A 21,370-nucleotide genomic window follows, 5' to 3' on the forward strand; every position below is an offset into this window, starting at 1 on the left:
TTGAAAATCTGATAGGATGTGTGCCTCCCAAACCTCATTTGTCACTTTCTGGATCAGTTTCACAATCCCTCTGATGTTAATCAGCATTTAAAAAACATCACTACCTGACTTCACTTGGTATGTCTTTTTGTCCTAATGTTTTCATTTTCAATTAGTACATCTCAAATATTCCAAGTAAAATTGGTAATATATAGGTCAATAGAATATATTGTGTCGCTTTATGTGTTAAAGCTTTCTTTGCAGCTTTAGTTTTTTATATTATGTCAATTAGTCACCATTAATTGTGCCTTCATTTTACACAAGTTTTGAAGCTGCAATAATTCAATTTCCAGGAGTATTCTGGATAATTGATGCTGGCTTGCTTGAGGAATGCATTCTTTAGCTCACTACCCACCCTCCATTTCCAACCTTATCCCCAGCTCCACACCCCACACCCCTTCTCCCCATCCCCATCCTCTGGACTCTTCCCCTATTGCACCACCCTCCTCATTCCTCCATATTCCCCCCCCTCCCCCACCACACCCTATTCTGTTCACTCCCCCACCCTATCCATTCCCCCACCTCCCAATTTCCCGCCCTGTCCGCTCCCCAACCCCAAATCCCCCACCGTGCCCACTCCCCCACCCTGTTCCCTGGATTGTGGTGGATGCTGAAATGATCAGGACACAATTTGCACTTAACCACTAAATCTTTATTAATTGAATTTATTATAACATCAATGCAGTATTAGTAATTTGAGAGGAGTATAGAGTAAAGAGAATTCAGCAATAATGGGAAAGGGTAGAGATATAGGTAGCAGGTATAGGGGCAGAGAGAAGAGAAGAGGAGGGCCACCGATGGGAGCAACGTTTCTCATTCATCATTTTCATTTCTTATTCATCGCTTTCATAGAACTTCCATGAATATTCATCACAATTCATCATTATCAATGTCACTTCAGCAACAATTTCTCCAAGAGTATCTATCCACTCTGTAACTCTCTAAAGACTTTGCTTACAATCTTGTTCCCTGGAGTTAATACCCAGGGCAAAGAGCCTCTATTAAATGATCAATTCAGTCACCTTTCGACTTTATTCAACTAAGGTTTTTATCCATGTTCAAGTTACCCTAAACAGGTTAGTCTCCCTGCAGTTCCCTCCAAGGTTGATTAAAATTTTTAAGGGTAGCAATCACAAGGTAAATGATCACAAGTAAGTATATGCATCTACTTATAGAGATATCTAATATATAATCATGCTGCTTAACTAGTCCCACCCACTAAAGATTACTTAATAATCCCTCCCCCCTAAAATTACTTATGATTACTACATCCCCCACTACTTAAATCGATTAACAAGGAAATAAGAAAAATGCAATCTTCCACAGACCAATTCAATATCATTCTACAATCTGAAGCAACAGAGAACTTCCAGTGCCACAAGATGTGCATTCTTTCTTTAGGTGACAACCGTCGTGTGGTTCCCACCCAGCTTGTCGTCTCTGCAGGTGGTCCTTCATTTCTGCCCAGGTCTCTCCCAGCAGAACTCTCTGTTGCCAGTCATGGAATTCCATCTGATGTTAGATGTCTGTGGTGGTTGACAACTGGATCAATCCAGGAGTCTAAGAGGTACCTGCAAACTTAAACAGAAATCCAGACTGCACAGTATCGCTGTGCCCCTCCTATTTTGTGCACTTGCTGGTAAACTCTTCTACCTCACATGATTTAATCAAACTAGTTCTTCATTCTCCAGCATCTAATACAAATACCTCATTGGTCGAACTAAATCGACCCTTCAGAGAAGTATAAAAACTTCCTCAGTATCTTAGCATGATGACCTTAGCTAGTTCTCTCCAAGTTCTCCTAAAAGTGGGAGCTCATCACCTCTTCCTCGACTTCTAAATTAACACTCCCAATTCGGGCCAAAAGTCAATCAATTCTGCCAATTTGTTTCAAAGGGTTGACTATTGGCTTTAATAATTCTGATATTGACAGATTTATCTCCTTTATGTTTTTATTCTGCTCCCTTTCTAACTTCTTCAGAGGTTTCATTACTTTGCTCTTTCCTTTCTTAGGAATAAAGGCATCTTTTTTGGAATGCCAAAAGTTTTAAAGTATCCAATTAACATAAATTTGATCAATAGCAACAATGAAATCAATTGAGTAAAAGGAAACTTAATAAAACTCTGATGCTGTAAAACAATCAATTTGAGATGACTTTAACACCTACATTTATAGATAGCATACATAGCAATAGGGCATAGTGCACACTGCCAAACACCTTTCAGAAGCTTTACTAAACAGCCATCTGTGTCAGGGACTTCATCCATGGGCTGTTCACCCGTATCACCGTGCTCTCCCTGACTGCTGTCGCCGGCCAGCGTCTCCAGACGCGCTCGCAGTGATGGCAAATGTCCGTGTGCACATGCTGCGGTTGCAGACAATGGCCCATTTCTAGGCCCCCTGCAGCTTGAAGATCAATGGACAACTGTAAGTTTGACACAACACAACTTGAATTCAAATATATGAAGGATGGATTGGTATCTGAGGTAAACTGAAGTGACGCTTCAAAACAGTCCAGAAGCACAAATGCACCATTTAAAAAATAAAATCACGTACTCTAAAACACATGAGTGACTGACACATTTCCTGATTCCATTGAAAAATAAAAAAAAAAGTTATTTTGGATTAAATAGCCAATCAGGTATCTTCTTTGAATTTGCATCTTTTTGGTGTGACTTTGAAAGGCCTAATTGATAAAACTGAACTTACATATGACATTAAAAGAGAAGACTGAAGATGAACAAGATGAACTATTATACAAAACTCCAGTTCTGAGGAGCCTCTCATTCACAGTGCTTGTAAGAGAAGTTCACAGTAAAGAAATATTTTACACTATGTCACTTACCAATTTTAATGAGCTTAACCCTAACACACTAAGAATTGGATAGTACTTTGTAGTTCAATGGAAATAATTTTTGAGCAGTCACCACTTTAAAACACTATTAAAGGATACCACTAATCTAGAGCTAAAACATTTAAGTATTTAAACATGCAAGAATAAGGATAGATGATAGTGAAGATGTAGAAAGATAATGTTGATGAAAAATGAAACTTCACCATTAGGCTCCTCTTCCTGAGAGGCAATTTAAAACATACACCATGTCGGTTTCTACCACCTAAACTGTGTTTTGGCAACTGGGGATCGTTGAAACACAAGCTCCTTGAAGCCTGCTTCTTTCTCGTCTGTGCGTGGCAGCAAAACGGAGTCTCAGCAACCGGGCAGGCAGGATGACACAAATCCTGCAGCAGGGTTAATGGCAGTGGTAAAGAATTAAACAGAAAGGGAGGTTAGACACACAGTTCAAGGTAGGAGCAAGAGACCAGAGTGAAGGAAGTCAGGCAGTCCCGGGTTAACACAAAGCATCCAGGAGACACCAGGTGATCTCGCTGGACTGAAGACAACACTTGTGTTGTCTGCTGCTTTGAGTCTGAGTCCTTTGAGTTGCATTCTGAGGCCTTTCATTCATTGGCAGCTGGATTTGAAGCTCACCGAAGAAGTCCATATCCTCAAGACAGTATCCAGTGCCCCAGTTTCTCTTTTTCAGAGACACCCCTTCCAGGCATAACAGTGTGGGTGCTAAAATCATTTCCCTTCCCTCAGCATCCTGATGCTACAGTTTAGTGAGGGGCCTGATAATGAAAGGCCCAGATGCCAAGGAGGCAGAGATGTGGGTAGATGCTCGTAAGACTTCCACTGATTGATTTGCTACGTGTTAGCCCTCATGATTGACAGATTTCACAAACATCTAACACACTTGGAGCCACCAACAGTTTCTGGTTACCAGGTCCAACATTCTGTGGAAGCCATTGCTGGCATGATGATGGTAAGGTGTTGTGACAAAGCCAGAGTTCTTGGGTACACGTGATTCACACCAGGATGTGAAGGCACACTCAACATGCAAGAGTTTATCTGAAAGGGTGCCTCCTTCACAAACATGAGGTGTATCCGTTGCAGGGATTTTGCCTGCTCCTGAGAGATCTGGTCAGGCTGTTGCTCCTTCAGTATTAACAGAACAATGAAAGAGTAGTTTGAAGATGGTGAAGTTTCTAAGGGTGCAGCAAAAAAGATCACGGAAGCCAATTCACACTGCACCAACTGTGGCTTCCTTAATAAGGAGTCAGTTCTCCAAAGACATGAATACTGCAACTGCAAGAAAAGTCATGTCCTCCTCCTCCTCTCCCCCTCCATACAGAAAACAGCATCTCCTGTGTTTGCATCAGCTTCTCTGTAAATAATAATCCAGGCTTCTAAGATTTACTGGGAAGTACACTTACTATAAATTTCAGTATGGCAGTTCAGGTGGAAAACAGAGATATTTGCTGGTCAAATTTCTGTCATTCCCAGAAAATGGTGGAGATCTTTTGGTGCTTTTAGGATGGATGTGTGCCAGTCCAGGGTGGCCCTGAGCTGTAGTCGTTTTAGGGAACTGCACCTCTGGCTGGCCTGAAGATAGAGTGGCCCAACTGAGCATACTGTCACTGACTGAGAAGCTGCACAGCAACACATTTTGAGGGCAGAGATCCCAAAGGACATGACAGTTTTTCACATGGGACTGTAAGACGGCGGCGGCGGCGGCGGCGGCGGTGGCGGCGGCGGCTGCGGCGGCGGGTACTGAGGTACCGGAGGCTGGCGGTACCAATGCGGATTCCAGGTGATCATCACAGGGACATAGAGCGGGCGTCCATGTCCATCTCGTCCCACTGGGTACCAGGCAAATCCAACCGGGTAGGTTGGGTAGGTGCCATATGCAGGGTACGTGGGGTATCCAGGTATCTGAGGTACATATTCACTGTACGCTGCCAGGTGAGCTTGGTCATCCAAATTTGGAATTGACAGTCGAGGATACTGATTCTGGATGGTGAAACTGTTGGGAGCTCGGCAGTCGTAAGAAACCTGCAGCTTCCATCCTCTTTTCACTTGCAGCACTTGGGCTCCGTTAGGAGCGACTGTGGGAGTAATCAGCCCATCTTTCACATGCCTGGCCACGAAATCACGCAGAGCTGCCATTTCAGGCTCGGACAGCGAGTACACGTGCCCGCTGGGAATGCTGTGCGCTCCGGGTATCATTTCAATGTTGGGGTCTACCAGGCGGTGATCTGGGTAGACGTTCTCATCCACTGGAGTATACACATTCTGCACATAGTAATACCTCACTGGCTGGTAAGCTCTGTATCCGTCAACTGGGTAGTAGAAGGACGGCTGTGCCGGCGGTGGGAGAACTGGTGGAATTGGAGAATACATCCGGCAGTGGTATCGGCAGTATTCAGAATCAAAGACGATCGACCGAGTGCTCCAGGTGATGTTGGGATCGTGTGTGCTCAGCCAGCGCACCCCCAGGACGACGGGGAAGAATGGAGACTGGGTCACATCAAACGACAGCACTTCACGGTGTTCTCCCAAGTCGACTACCAGGTCGTGGGTTTCGTGGACAACTGGGCCCGATGCTATGGGATGTCCATCAATCGCTTCCACAAGTATTGGCCAGTCCTTGATTCTTAGAGGAATTGCATTCTGGGCAACGTATTCGTGATCAATGAAGTTGCCAGAAGCCCCAGAGTCAATCATGGCCCGGACGAACAGGGTGTGTCTGCCCGGAAGATGAATCTGGAGCGTCACTTGAAAGTGAGATGAAGCATCATCTGGTGGGGACCTTATTATTTCCGGCCCGGTCGCTGAAGGTCCCTCTACAGCGGGGCCGGGGAGTTTCCCGCCGGCGAAGCCTTCGAGGCCTTGGCAGGACAGTTGTCGGCGTAGTGACCTCCATTTCCGCAGTAAAGACAGAGGTTCAGCTTTCTGCGTCTTTCCTTTTCTTCCTGGCTCAGGCGCATGCGCGCACCTCCCACAGGCTCGGTGGGGTCCACCTGGTGGTGGTTGGCGATGCGAGGCAGCACCAGCGCCCGCGGAGGGGAGCGCGGCTTGCGGGCTGCAGCTGCCCTGGCCAGCCTTCTCTCGATGTGGATGCACTGACCTATCAGCGCAGACAGCGTCTTGGCCACTTCGAGGTGAGAGAGCTCGGCCTGAATGTGGTCGCTGAGGCCCTCATGGTACTGGTCAATCAGTGCCGGCTCATTCCAATCCAGGTCCTGGGCAATCATCTGGAAAGCATTGGAATAGTCGATGACTGACCCCATGCCTTGGCGCAGACGTCTGATCTTGCGTTTGGCTGCCTCTCGCCTCTGGGGGTCTTCAAAGACGTGCTTCATCTCGGTCATGAAGGCTGGGTAGTTGTGCATCAGGTAATGAGCTCGCTCCAGCTTTGCGGATGCCCAGCGGGCAGCACGGCCGGTCATCATGCTTGTCACGAAGCAGACACGGACGCGATCAGCTGAGAAATCTCTGGTGCTCCTTTCCATGAAGAGTTGGCACTGGGACATGAAAGGAGCCAGCATGTCTGGGTTGCCGTCGAATTTCTCAGGAAGGTCTTCTTGGCACTCTTCCTCCTCGGGAGGGGGTGGGGCTGCAGCGGCTGCCGCGCCGTGGAGCTCGAGGTCATCCTCCTCATCCTGGGGGGTGGGTTCTACTTGCTCACGAAGGTTTGAGTTCTCCTCTGTGAGCTTCTGCACCTGGTTCTGCAGGTTGTTGTTCTCCTCGGACTGCCTCATGACCTTCTCTCTAAGGTTGTTGATCTCTTCAGAGAGATCCTCCCGCCCACGTTCAGACAGAGTAGGAATGTACTGGTCTGACTCGCAGCAGTTTGGCGGGGAGGTGGGGTCGTTGGGGGGAGGAGGAGGAGGAGGTGGTGGGCAGTCGGGCCCCAGGGTGAGAGGTGGGGTGGGAGGGGACCTCCCAAGTGTAGCTTCAATCCTGTGGGAATGGAGGCCTGGATCCTGGCCTCCTCTTCCACCCTTTCTTCTTTTTGTTTTCAAAAGCTTTTTGTTTCTGTAAATGAGGATAAAAGCATAATTCAACATGTCGAAACAGCACAATACAAAGAAGATTTTAGCTTTTAGAGTATCTACTAAAACACATGTATTTACAGTATCTCTTTACTTGCTTATGTTAATAAACAAACTCCTACAAAGAGACAATAGTAATAAAAAACACCCTCTTTTTGATGTCCAAATGTTTACCTCCTTAAAAGTCACCTGTTCATTATGATTGAACAATACCTAACTGTATCAACAGTACACTGCTTAACTCTACTAATTATAGGACAGTACTGAGACAGTCCAAACAAGTAGTTTGAATCCAGGGAGCCAAGCAAGAAGCTTTTAAGGTAAAGATGGCTGCCAAATCAATTACACAAAATAAGGCCAATGGGATAATTGTTATCAAAGAAGTTATCTGCATAACAGATAATATTCCAGCCAATAAGGGAGAGAAACAAAACATGCCACAAAACCCACAGGACTGTCTAAATTACTTTTCTGACCATAATTTGATTTCCCAAAGAGAATTCTCTGTGGGACAGAAATGGCTCTGAGTAGTGACATGTGTGTATCGGTGTTCTTCCTTATCAAGGAGGCAATCAACAAAAAGTAGTTGCTATCTCCTAGGAGAAGCTGGGCTATATACAAAGCGGGACCCTGGAAGAAGCCCAATAATAGTGCACCTCAAACTTATAATAAGATTTAAATGATGCATTAAAACACACAGTGAGTTTTCAATAACTGTTGGCTGTTATTAATAGCTATTAATAAGAAAACAGAAAAATAACTTTATGTGTTAAAGAGGTTAGGACTAAAACAGGTGGGGTCTGCAACTATGGCAATCTGGGTATGTATTTCCCACCAAAAGATATTTTAATACTGTGTTGGTCAAACAAATCCAGGGTCTCATTTGACCTGTAGGTCACCAGTTTGCAATCCCTGCTTTATAAACAAGATTTGTCAGTGCAGCCCCACCCCAAAGTTTGTAACTTAGAGTGGAGTGACGCTCTACTCCTAGAGGTGAGTAGTGTGGGGGTGGGGGTATCAGAGAGAAGAGATTAAGTGACCTAATTTATGAATAGTGATAAGTCACGTACAATAAATCCCAACACAGTGCCTAAATACTTCCTGAATACAGGGTTAAATGTTTTTAGAGTAATTTATTTGAACTTTTCAACATTTTTTTAATGAGCATCAAATTCTCCTTTTTGGAAAACTCGAAGAAAGTGCTCAAAAATTTAGAAACAATATGAATAAAGCAGGCAGACTGCCTATTCACTCAATTTTAACTTGGCACGCCTGTTCTCTGACCCATAAAGGTAAAAATGGATACCAAATTATTTACATAAAATAAAACAAAAAAGATAAGCATGTATTATTCAGAAAAGGTAGAAAAAAAGCTACTATTCAAATAATAGGAGGGTAGAAGTAAAAAAAAAAAAAAAAAGAAAAGGTGGTGCTAATCAAATATACCTGTAAATTTTAGCTCTGTCCCTGGCTATAGAGAAATATCCCTTCCTCCTTTCTCCCTAAGACCCCTCCTAATCCTTCAGGACCCTCCCTTGCCCCAGGTCTTATAACCACAGCTACTTTCCTTATGCCCTGTGGTGGTGTTGTGGCCTCTCCAACGAGTGGTTGTATGGCAAGCAGATCCTTAAGGAATAGATTTACCACATCATCTTAGTACTTTAAACTTTCTATTTAAAGAACTGATTGACCAGTACTTTCATAAATTAGGCTACAAAAACAATGAATAATTGGCATTCAAAATAAACTATTCAAGTTTAAGAAGTAATTAGAAGATACAATTAACACAACATAGTTTGACACTTAGCTTCATTTCCAACTCTTTAAAAGCAACTTTATTGGTGACACTTAGAATATAAGATCATGAGATGATGCAATGTTTATTTATTAAATGTAATGAATAGAGTGTTACTGTCCCATTAAAATCCTAGTAAGCACAGGTCACGTGACTCAGATGCCATTTCTGTCATCCAAACACTAATACTTTCAAAATATAGAAGACTTCTGAAAAGGCCTGGTACAGCCTGACCAAGGTCAGGAAGGTTAACCTACATGTCAATCACAGTCAGTGGGGTGGGCTTTATTGAGGCCCAGGTCTGAGTGTTTTAATCATCTGCAAAACACAATGACAGGTTAGAAATAACAACACATCAAGACATTAGCAAATAATCACTGAATTGTTTAGGGAAGCAATATCAATAAGCATTTAAAATTCAAATGCTTTTGGTAAACAGGAAAGTAATATAAAACAGAAGAGACATAAGTTTAGACAACTAGGCAACATGGAGATGTGTGCCCCCTGTCTCAAAATACATTCAGTTCTTTTAATTTTTAAAAATTGTTTTAATCCAGTGCTGGTCGAACAAATTCAGGGTCTCATTTGGCCTGCAAGGTCACCAGTTTGAGACCCCTGACCTTTACTAGTTTCAGGCTTCAGGTCCCCATCTCTAGGAATTGTAATTTTGGAGTGAGACTCTTAAATTCTAAAAGAGATAAATGTCCAGCACACAGTACTTTAACCATTAAAAGTTCTGGGTAGTAGGCAGGCAGGTTAACTATTAATATAAGCAGTTTTAAAACATTTTTAACTGCAACTGGAGCACAGGTTAACAAGGGAACAGGAGCATTGTGACTGGATTTGAAATTACAGAACTATAGATCCTTAAATGCCCCCTTAATAGGGGCTGGCTTGGGGAGGTGGGGCTCAAGAGACCCCTTTCCTAAGACCTGTAGGACACCCAGCATAAAGCCAAGTTACGCCATTTTTATACATGGAAAAGAGTTAAGTGTTAGTCAATTAAATACATACATTTATTTAATCTTTGACTCACCAGGATGATCTCTAAAAATTTCTATTCCCCAAACACACCAGAGCACCATAGTAGCCAAAAACCACTGTACATTAAACATTCCATTAGGAAATGACACTTCATTAGGCAATTCTTAATTGTTTTACATTCTCAAATGTTCAAATTTCTTTTTGAGTAGTATGTGCACTATTTATAAAATACAAGTTCATTAACACACACGTTTTTACCACTGTTTTGAGCTTCTTTAAAATGCAGATAGAGAATTTCCAAGAGGAGGGGGGTCAGGGTACCATGGTGGGGTAAAAAAGGCCTGGGGACTCATTGAAAGCTGTAATTATTATAAGCACATTTGTATAGTTATTGGGGGTGGAGTGAGGTGTGACAGATTTTGGGGAGCCATAGCCCCCAGCTGCCCCCCAAAACAAAGATTTGACTCATGGTTTGTAATATACAAAACTACGTTTTAAAATTTTTCATTTATTTGGAAATATAAACATGGTACATCTCACTGGTAGTAGGTATGAATTATTAAAGGTGTTTAAAATGTCAGTTAAAATCCTCAATTTATATTTTGTATATGTAACCACATTATATTACATCACAAAAATGTTAAATATGACAATTATGTACCACTAAATAATCCACTTGCCCCAAATTTAAATTATTTTGAGCATTTTAAATTTAATTGTTTTGTATTATAATTACGGCTTACATTATTATAGTGTAAACATGCATACTTTTTTTCAAAACAAAAGATCCTGTTAAATATGAGAGAGATAAGGCAAGCAATGTGCCATGGGAAAAGAGCCAAGAGTAAGACACCAGAAAAAAAAACCCTGCTGACACCAAGGAAAAATAACGAATAAAACAATTTACTCTGGTTATTTAACACATATTTAATGAGTGCCTGCCATATGCCAGACACAATTAATAAATATGTAGGTAAGTTAGCCAGAGCTAATACCCTAGAGTTCCAAGGAAAAAAATCTAGCTTTATAGGCACACAGATAAACACCTCATACTTGCTCAGAGGCCAAGCCAGCAGCACCAACAAGCCACTTACAACTCTTGTGAAACAGTTCAAGTTGTTCCTTATTTTGTATCCATCAAGGCATGGGATTCCAATCGGTACCGCCATAAAGGATCAGTAGTGTTATACACACACACAAAACCAACCTTAAATGTTAAAGTATTTAAAACATTCTATTTTTCATTTGTAGTGATCCAATTTAGTTGGATTGCCTTTAGAGTTTTGCCAGCCATGCAACTTTAGAAGCATCCTTTATAACGCAGTCAGGATTTTAAATTGTGGGATCATGCTATGTAACATATGCAAAGCACTTATACCAAGTGCGTATTAATTCTAGGGATAATTACTATTGCTTTTAATTGTTCCTTATTATTCTTATATTTATTAGACATTCGTGGACAAAAAAAAAAAAAACCGGTGTATGGGAAAACCGCAGGAGGGCGGGGCTGTGCAGCCTGGCTCAGGTAAAGAAAGCCTGCAGGCACAGACCTGGGGCTGAAGGTGGGGAGAGCTCACACTGCGCACGCGCGTGATGCTCTCGTGGGGCGGGGCCGTGGGCCAACTCAGAGGAGGCTGGCTCAGGGAGGGGCCAAGCTTTGGACAGGCGTGGTCTAGGGGGAGCCACCTCAGAGGAGGCAGGCTCAGAAAGAGGTGGGGTTTGGCGGTACAGCCTGGGGGGAGGCGGGCTCAGAGAGAGGCGGGGTCTGGGCGAGCCGCCTGGGAGGAGGCGGGCTCAGAAAAAAGCCGAGTCTGGGGAGGCAGGGTCTAGAAGGCGCGCTCGAGGAAGGCGCGCTCCGGGGAGGCGCGCTCGGGGGAGGCGCGCTCGGGGGAGGCGCGCTCTGGGGAGGCGCGCTTGGGGGAGGCGCGCTCGGGGGAGGCGCGCTCGGGGGAGGCGCGTTCTGGGAAGGCGCGCTGCAGAGGAGACATGCTTTAAATAGGCGCTGGGAGGCGCTAAGCCCGCTCTGAGTAGACACTGCAGAGAAGGCTTGCTGGAATGGGCGGGGCAGGTCTGAGACAGGCTGCATACCTCTCCCAAGATCACCCCCCCCCCGTACCCCTCCCACTAGCCTCCAACAGCCAGATTCATTTCATGCAACAAGGGCAATCCCTCCAGACCCCATCCCCCCCCCCCACCGCCCCACGCAAGCAAACCAACAGTTCCCACAAACTGTTGCTGGACGCTGATTCGCGCCACCACTACAACTACACCGCCACTTCAATCAAGCTCAACTAGGAAAAGCAGTCCGCTCTACTACCAATCAAAATATTCTCTTTTTCACTCAAATTAGGACCCCTCCACTCCACTGCTATAGCAGGAATGGTGTGGGGGAAACATTAAACACTAATTTTTGCCTGGGGCTCCATTTTGTCTACCATCACCAGCATGCAGCGAACCGTCCTGCAGAAAAATATAGTGGGAGCCATTCCAAAAAAGGTATGTTAGAGACAAAGGGTGGGGTCCCCGAGCTAAGAAGAGTAATTTTTACTCTGCAGCTCATATCCCTCTACAGCTCTTTTCTTTGTAACGTCCAACAGTGCAGCTTGGATTACTCTGCAGCTGTTATTACTTTGTAGCACATTTGAGGGTATAAATTATTCTACCACTCCTGTACCTCCGCAGTTCCTGTGCAGGGCAGCGGAATGAAGCGCTGTTGTAGTGCAATCATTTCATTTTTGTAGTGCTAACCTGCAGCTCAGTTATTGTCGCTCATTTAAAGCGCAAATCAGTCTGCACCTCATATCGCTGCAGGTCCTACTCGTCTGTAGTGCACTGGAGCGCCCATCGGTCTGTAGCGCAATTGAAGCGCTTATCAGTCGGTAGTGCATGAAGCACCAATTAGTTTGCCACACATATCACTTTGTAGTGCATTCGAAGAGCAAATTCCAAATTGGACTGTAGATCATGTCCGTCTGCAGCTCATGTCTGTCCGCAGCTCATATCTGTCCATAACCTGTATCTGGACTTTGGTCCTGGAAATCAAAAGCCCTGAAGGCTTGGTTTCCCCACTCTGGTTTGGGGTACAGCCGTGAAGGCGTGACAAGGTTTGCATGGAGATATTCAGAGCGCTACTCCATCTCCTGCAGCTCCCAGTAAGAACAGGGATTGAATGTGATCTTAAAAAAAAAAAAGTCCTCACCGCATACTCACCACGCGAGGACTCCTCTGCGAAGACAGGGAGGACCGGGTCCCACACCTGTGCCAGGCGTGGGCTCCGCTGGGTGCTCCGCAACCCGGAGTGGCTCCGGTTGCGAGCCCGCTCAGCGGACCTTTCGCGAGATTCGGTGGACCCTCTCCGCTGTTCTCCCAGGTCGTAGTCAGGTTTCTTCGACACACACCAACCGAAGTTGAAGCGCGTGTACTCGGAGCACGGACTGGGAGCCTTTTATAGGCAGAACAGAGGAGGGGGGCGCCAAATCCCAGCGTGCTGTGCGGTTGGGGGATGGAGGGGGTGTGGGGGCGGGAGGGATGGGGGTGGGGGCGATGGCCTCGCTACACTGGCCTGCCGCTAGAGGGAGTATGGGATTAACGAGGGGGTGCAAAATGCTGATGCTGAATTGGCCAAGCTGGGAGGAAAGAAGAAAGGGAGGGGAGGGGAGAATCAAGGACTGCCGGCCTAGTCAGGCCGAGAATGCAACTGCCCTGGTGGTGGGAGCTGGGCGACCCTTGTGCTTGGACTGGACAGGGTTGGGGGACACGCAGGATGAGCCCCTCGACCACTGGCACCTTCTTGCTGACAGGTTAGTGGCCCGCGCGCGATGGGAGGTACTGAGGCCAACAGGCCTCCACCACCCCATCCCCCGCCCAGGTTTTGGGTACTCGGCTGCATTTTCTGGGTGTCAGCCCCTCTCACTGCCTCAGTTCCCATGGCACCCCTCTTCCAGGACACCCGCACCCCACTTTCCGGCCTTGTGCGTCGTTTCTCAGGTTTGACCCATCGCCTTTTCTTTTTCTCTGCGCCCCCGCAGGCCCCTCCCTGACCATAGAGCGCAGAAATGTAATCTTCAATTTCCATTCCCAACCGTGTGCCCCCCACTCCCAACCCCACCTCCATCTTTGATGGTGGACCTCTCCCGATTTCTGCAGCAAAGAGCTAGGGGTTGTTGGCTATTTTTTTCTAGGGGGCCCCTTTACCCTTCTATTGGGGCTCTGCCACCCAGGGGTGAGCCTTTAGGAAATAGGTGTAAAACTGCATAACCCCTCTACACAAACACACTTTTTTTTTTCTTTTCTTGAATCTGATCCGGAGAGAACGGAAAAATGTACATTTGAAACATCTCCCCGCCCCCCCCCGGCTCTTACTAAGCGCATTTCTCCGCGGCGGATATTTCGTTTTTCTTAGGTTTTAAGGAGCAGGGAAGCGGAATGATGAAATGCTGGAACTAAGCAGGCATTCAGGTCAGGGTTAACCCGGCTGGGGGGCCAGAGATGCTGCAAGCGGCACCATTTGCCCCACCAAGTGCACTATTTCGAGAAAGCAATAACAATGAAAAACAGCTGTGGATGCCTCCACAGTGCTTGGCGGTCTTCGGAGGCTCGCAGCTATGGCCTTTTGGTGGTGATTACGAGGTTTTCGCAGAGACCAACTCTCCCTGCAACGTTACATTTTTATAAATCTTGTAGAGTGAATACATTTAATCACGGCAACCTCAAGTTAATCCTTTGAAGCACGTTGCCGAGATTCAGCCACAAATATTTGTGTGTATATGTACGTATATAAGCATATATACGTACATATATATATATATTTTATGTTATAGAAAATTGCAATAGGCTACAAAACAATTAAAATAGTGATACGGAAGGATGCTTAAAAAAAAAGCGTTAACACAGATTTCCATTTAAGTGCCCCAGAGTGTTAGGCGCTGAGAAAACAGACAATCTGTTGATAATCTGAGCATAATAAATTAAAATGGAAAAACAAATTGTCTACATCTGAGTAAGCTTCCTTAAATGGATGAGACATATTTGTATTTGATGGCTAAAATTCAGCATATGTTAGTATCATTGCTACAGATTCTTTTATACGGAGAGGATAAATAAGAATTTGACCCATTATAGATGACAGGGTGGCAGAAATCTTAAAGTGAGCCTTTCTAGGAGTAAACAAAATTTTAGCAGATTTACTGAGATTTTACTCTTTTATCAGAAATAAAATGTTGACCATTAGCTTATGAATGAATGAAATACAGATTTCCAACAATGAAAGATATTTTTCGAGGAACTTGGGGGGAACACAATTATACTTTTTAGCAATGCCTTTTAATCTTTAGGATGTCCACTCTTTTCTGCAAGATAAAGTAATTTCAGGATTTCTTACGTTTGCTAGAGTGCTGTTGTGGTGGCCACGGAACTGTCAAAATCTTAGGTTTATTTTAATCCAGAAAAGTTAGATCACCTAGTTGTTAACTAATAGGTATTCTTTTCTAAAAAGTGGTATTAAAAATTAGTAGAGCTGGTAGGGGAAATTCAAGTTTAAAAATTATCCCAAGACTTTTAAAGTTTGAACCAATTGATTTTTTATTTGAAAATGTTAACCACTATTTAAAAAAAAAAACTTTAGTATTATTTTTACTATAATAAAAGTAATCTCTACCCATTGTACAAAATTCAGGTAAAAATACTGCAGAAAACCAGAAAAAAATACAGAAGAAAATCAAGATCACCTGTAATCTCTTCATTCTAAAATAATCTCCACAAACATTATGGAGTTTACTTTTTCAGAATTTCTCTAAACATATATATGTACCTAACTAATATATATTTTTCAGAGAGTTGCCTATATATAATTTCTGCAATTAAAAATGGGGTCATATTAATTTTCTCCATTATTTTCTTTCCAAAGAAACCCAACTGTCAAATAATTACATTTTCAGAGACTTTTTTAAAAAGGAAATAATATTAATAACTTTTTCTAGCTAAAATTTTAAGTGAACATTAGCACATGAAGATTTATAACCAGAGAACTGAGAATTTTCTCTGATCTCACTATTCTAACACACACATAGTTATTATTTTGGTGTATTTCCATGGGTTGTTTATTTCTCTACATAGGAAATAATTTTTACTTTGCCTTAGAAATAGAATTTTCAAGGAAAAATAAACATCAGTAAATAAGTAGTTTTGATTAGTCTTTCCTATCTATAACAAAATGTTAAAAATAAAAAATATACAATAATTTAAGTAATAGTACTTAAAGTAATATTTTTGTGTTATCTAAAGCAGCAAAACAACATTAAAAACTGACCACAAAAATATTAATAAATGCTTTTAAATACTTTTTTGACATTTAGAATCATAAGTGAATTTTGGATTTTCTCAGGTAATTTGTACCCAATGTTGACTGTTTCTTACCCATTTTGCACAAAATTACATTTCAGACAAAAAAGAGTTGCTAATGTGCATTATCTATTTTATCAAATAATAACTGGGTATTGTATTTAAACATTTTAATCCACCTTGATGAGAATTTGTGCAGATCTGTGACGCTGTTGACTTACCACCTATATTTAACTTCTAGTTTAGTAGGAAATTGTATTTCAAATCAAAGTGGGATTTTCACCTGTCAAGTAATAACTAGACATTCTGCTTGGACATTTTACCTATTTTATGACAATTTTCCATTTGTGAAGCTGTTGATTTACTTAATGTATTTTGCTTAATTTCTCTGATGGTAGGAAAATTGTATTTCAAAACAAAGTGGAATTTTCACTTGTCAAGTAATAACTGGACTTTTTAGTTGGACATTTTTCCTATTTTAAATGACAATTGCTATGGATGTATGAACCTGCTGATTTACCACATACATTTGGCTTAACTTTTAGTGTGGTGGGAAAGTTTATTCCTAAGCAAAGTAAAATTTTCAGTGGTCAAATATTAACTGGACTTAGTATTGATAATTTTATTCATTTATTATAAGAGTTTGCCATAAACTTAAAAGCTGTTGATTTACCTCATATATTTAGCTTTAATTCTAGGGCAGCTGACAAATTATATGTCTAAGCAAAGTGGAATTTTCACTTGTCTTTAATAAAAAATGGTGGTGTGAGACACCCTCAAAGCGATAAAGATGACATGTAACCAGTTTCTAATACTGGTTTTCCACTGATGAAAACTGTGCTCTAACCAAAATGCCCCAACAGTGAAGAAACCCTGACATGTCAAAATTCTCAATCAAGTAATCAAATTGTTCGGGATTCTAATAAGTGCAGCATTTATAGATCACATTTTCTCCCAAATAGTCACATGGTGCCTTTTTCTTTTTCCCTAACTGACCACACTTGCTCCACCTGACCTCTTTTCTTTAGTGACCCTTACCTCAGTTCTAACACCGTTGCAGATTCTACTGCTGATTCTACGCTTGGTGTTAAAGGGACTCTCAGTGAATAGATGATACGGGTGTTATGTGTCGGTTAGAGATTCTTGGGCTGGAGCTCTGTTTCGGTCAGGAGCTTCACAGAAATATTAACATGATGATTTTGTTTGTCTTTCCATTCTTGCCGACAAACAGAGACAGAGAGACAGATGTGACAGACAGAGAACACAAATGCAAAAACACCCAGTCTTTTCCTAAACTTTTAGGATCCAGTCTGCTGTCCCTCTGATTTACAGAAATAAATATTAAGCCCAAAACAGCAATGCAAACTTAAAAAATAAAAAAGCTGGTGTTTCTAAGGATCAACGAGTCTTTTCAAATCACTATTTTTTTTCTGATTGGGGTTTTCAAGTTGGTGGAATTAGATACAGAGCCTCAGTGCTTTTAAAGCTGTTTCATGCAAGCTTCCGCCAAGCCAAATGCTCTCTAAGCAACATTCCCAGTATCTTCAATTTTCAAACAATGTAACTATAGCAAAGGCAGTATCAAATAAAAAACGATCTCTGCAGTCTGGCTTTAGAACATTTGTGCTGATACTCCTACCTTTCTGATATGCATGTGCGTGTATATTCTTACTTAACTATAATTTTAATATGTGCAGGTTTTTTATACTTTGTTTTTAAAGATAAATGAACTTTGCTTTCAACAAAGTATTTGTCAAGGCTTGAGGATACTCCTGTGTGTGACATGGAGTGTAGACTAGCAGGATTGCTTTGTGAGCATGAGGCTGGGTGAAGCAGCACCTGCCAGGTGTGTGGGTTACTGAGTTTGGGTCTGGGAATTACCCCTGGTGAAGGACCACAAGCCTTTGCCTTGCTTCTCCAAAATTTTATGAATGACTGACAAAATGCTAGAGTGCTTGCTTTAAAATCCACAGATGACTTAAAAAGGGATAACTGTTATAGATAGCAGAACTTAGAGTTAACATGGGTTTAATAATCTGCAATGCTATGCAAAAAATGATTTTATACTAGTAAATGCATCATAATTCATTGAAGTGTGAGGAAGGGGATGACTTTACATGGTGGTAATTTTTGAGGAAAAAGGTTAATTTGAACTAGCAGCATGATGTGGCTGCAAAAAAATCAAATTTACATTCTAATACTAGTATCATGTCCATATGTCACAGAAATTAATAGTGCCCTGGTCTAATTAACGACATCTGTAGTATTGTGTCCATTTCTGGTTGTCACATTTAAAGAGAGATGTTGACAAATAAGACAACTTCCAGAGTAGCCCGTGGGGATGGTGAAGGTCTGGCAGCCCTGTCATAGGAGCTTTTCTCAAAGGGTCTGCAAATGTTTAGCTCAAAGGCTAAAAGTAGACATAAAATCTTCTGTTTGCTTCGGAAAGCTGCACTAGTATCAGTGGATGAAAGGTAGAGATGGATTTCACCCTGAGATCTTCCTAACAATGCAGCTCAGCAAAGGAATCAATACTTTTACTTAGTCTATTCTTTTAAAATATCAGAATATTCACTTTTCTTGCAATGAATATTAATTCAAAGGCCATAGTAACATTTTAGTGTAGGAAAGAAAAGATACTTGTGATGAAAACATTTAATTTTTTTGCAATAAACCGCCTAAAAAGAATAGCCCTGAGTGTTGCATGTTGATTTCTTAGAACTTGAAAACTCCTGCAACAGGTCGATTTAGCACATTCTCTTCTCCCTTCTCATTCTGTTCCAAACATGGAATCCTGAGAAAGCTTTTCTGTTCTTTTCTTGCAAAGTGTCCTGGCTTTTACTTGCTTCCTTGAGTCACTCCTTCCCTGAGGTTTCTAGCTCACTGGGAGCAGGCTTCTCGGGCAGTGACCGCAGATGCAGGGGGCACCTGGGATTAAGGGGAGCAGGGTGCTGCTGGCCACTTGGCCAGGACAGCTCAGCCCTCGGCTGGTGAAGCCTTTAACCCAGGGACACAAGTGGGGCAATTCTTCCTTCTGCAGTCCTCCCCACCCCTCTTTATATGTCCTTGCAATGCTTACAGAGTTTTGCTTTATTTTCAACAGAAACCAAAACCTTTCAATCCAAAGTGGTTTCTGACATGGTGCTCTTTTATCAGTTTAGCCTGGTTTCTGACTGCCTCAGAGGAACAGTCTTGGTGTCTCCAACATATCTTGGGGCAGATTTTTCTTCTTCATCTGCCTGTTGATTGTTTATTTTGATGACCATATCTAACTTTGAAAATATGATCTCACAGAAACAATTTCTGTGCACTGGAGCCTTGAAAACTGAGGGTGCCACCAGTGAGAGAGAGATGTGAAGAAAGAAGAGAACATTCTTCAGTTCTCTCTTTTAACCCACTTTGTCCTGCTTCTTTCACTCCTGCCTCTTTTCTCCACACGCAGTACTTTCATCCTCTACCCAGATTGTTAGGTCAGATATACAGCCTCTGTGTATAGTATATTTTTTAATGGTGAACAAATTTCTCCTTATTTTCTCTTCTATAAAAACGGCCAGGCACTTTTGTGGGACTGTAATAATGCACAGGGCAACTTCTGATGGCTGGCTTCCCAGTTGCTGAAGATGCCACAGGCAGTCCTTGGCTCAGCTCCTATTTCCGAGAGAGAAATCCTCAAAGATGAGCTTCTGGCTTGTCACCGCTGGCTCACCTGATCCACAGGCGGCTCCTCGCAATTCCTTGAATGTAACGCTTGCTCCTGCTCCTGGGTTTGCAAAGTATGTGGTCCCCAGTGTTTAAATTCTAAAAATTTGAGAATGTATTTCAGAAATGAATAAGATGCCTCAGAACATGAGCTGCTGGCATGATTATTAATGTTGGATCCTCTGAAAAATGTTAGTAAAGCTAAAGCTCTCTTTTCTTCTTTGATCACTTTGGTAGAATTTTTATTTTTCATGTCTTCATCTAAGAATTTAATGCAATATGGATGCATTAGAGGTTTCAGTGTGCTTTGCTACTTGAAAAGCACTCATCTTTAGCACGTCTCACTTTCTGCTAATGGCCTTGGACTAATCAGACTTTTAGAATAGACCTGCAGCATTCTGTGCCCCGGGGATCGCGGCGGCATCTGTTGTGACATGGAAGGCAGACTTTTTCCTTTCTGACCGACGAAAGCCGCTCATTTCAAAAATGTTTATGAGTTAGGCAGCTCTGGTGTAAATTCTTTCCCATTCTTTCACTTTTCACTCATTCATCTGGTCACCCCTTTGATTATTATGGAGATTTGGGGTTCACTGCGAATTTGAAAGCGAGCACAGTTAATTTTCCTATGGTGGGTAAGTGAAATATTTTAGTTCCCAATGTCTTCTGCAATAGGCGATAGAAGTTGATTTGTTTTTACCTCGGAATGCAGAAAAACAGGAAAAACAGAGCCTAAGGTGGTTTATTGTTTTCCCCTTAGGAAACTGGTGGTCCTCACTAAGCAGTTAAATGACATTGGTTTTTCTCTCCTACAAAAGAGTTAATCAGTGTAGCACCTTTAACATCTTTCATTTTCTGTAGTTAATAGAGTTGATTCTAATCAAAGACCAGTACTGCAGAAGTGGAAACAGAGCAGGTTGCTACATGTGCTTATCAAAATTTGAAATGTATATTATTTTTTTGTGTGTAGCAGGTTTACTTCTGGGAGTTTAGCTTACAGATATATTTGTGAAAGGGCTCAAAGATAAAAGTGTAAGGACGTTTATTGTAGTATTGATAGTAATAATGAAAAACTAGAAACGTAGTGGTCATCTTTACTAAGTAATAGTTCTTTTATTCATTTATGTTTTTGATGTCCACTGGTTTTGAGACCCCGTGGGAGTTGCCAGGGAATATGTGGTCTCAGCCACTATGGAACTTTTACACTATTGGTGTTGACAAAGATTAATCAAATAATCACACATATACATGTGCCCTTAGAATTATGATAAGTGCTACGAACAGTACTAGAATTTCTCAGTTGGGGATTTAGCCAGACGGGGATTGAGGAAGGCTTCTCTGAGGAAGTTCTCAGAGCTAAAGGATGAGTAAAATTTAGTGAGGTGAAGAGGAAAAGTATATTTGATAGAAAAGAAAGGGCTCTGTAGAGGCCACGGGGCAGGTTGGCAGGGCAAACAGAAGGTGCTGGAAGTCTAGTGCGGTTGGAGCTGACAGAGAAGGGGGAGCACCATATGAAAGGAGGTTAGATAGGAGGTGAGGGAGCAAGTTTTGCAGGACCCGCTAGACCACTTCAAAGAGTGTAATCCTATGGAGAATCTTTGGAGGGGTTTAAACAGGAC

General features: G+C 42.5%; 2 protein-coding genes across 7 annotated transcripts in view; one reads left to right on the forward strand and one right to left on the reverse strand.

Annotated features, from left to right (window-relative positions):
* Positions 1–669: 669 nt before the first annotated feature.
* Positions 670–13,146, reverse strand: PEG10 (paternally expressed 10). The gene is given in 3 exon segments (XM_028525158.2): positions 670–5,752; positions 5,755–6,920; positions 12,916–13,146. Coding segments are annotated over 3 exon segments (2,340 nt in total). The 5' UTR covers positions 12,921–13,146; the 3' UTR covers positions 670–4,583.
* Positions 13,147–13,326: 180 nt separating this feature from the next.
* Positions 13,327–21,370, forward strand: part of SGCE (sarcoglycan epsilon) — a 68,347-nt gene continuing 60,303 nt past the window's right edge. For 2 of the 6 annotated variants that reach the window (XM_036010604.1, XM_028525688.2), the window contains exon 1: positions 13,330–13,516. In XM_036010604.1, the coding sequence (XP_035866497.1) occupies positions 13,408–13,516 (109 nt within the window). In that variant the 5' untranslated portion in view covers positions 13,330–13,407. Of the gene's footprint in view, positions 13,517–21,370 lie in introns of all 6 variants that reach the window. The other 4 variants (XM_028525687.2, XM_036010606.1, XM_036010607.1 and 1 more) reach the window with 3 other exon arrangements.

This window comes from Phyllostomus discolor, chromosome 10 (assembly GCF_004126475.2).
Source record: "Phyllostomus discolor isolate MPI-MPIP mPhyDis1 chromosome 10, mPhyDis1.pri.v3, whole genome shotgun sequence".
Taxonomy (NCBI): Eukaryota; Metazoa; Chordata; class Mammalia; order Chiroptera; family Phyllostomidae; genus Phyllostomus; species Phyllostomus discolor.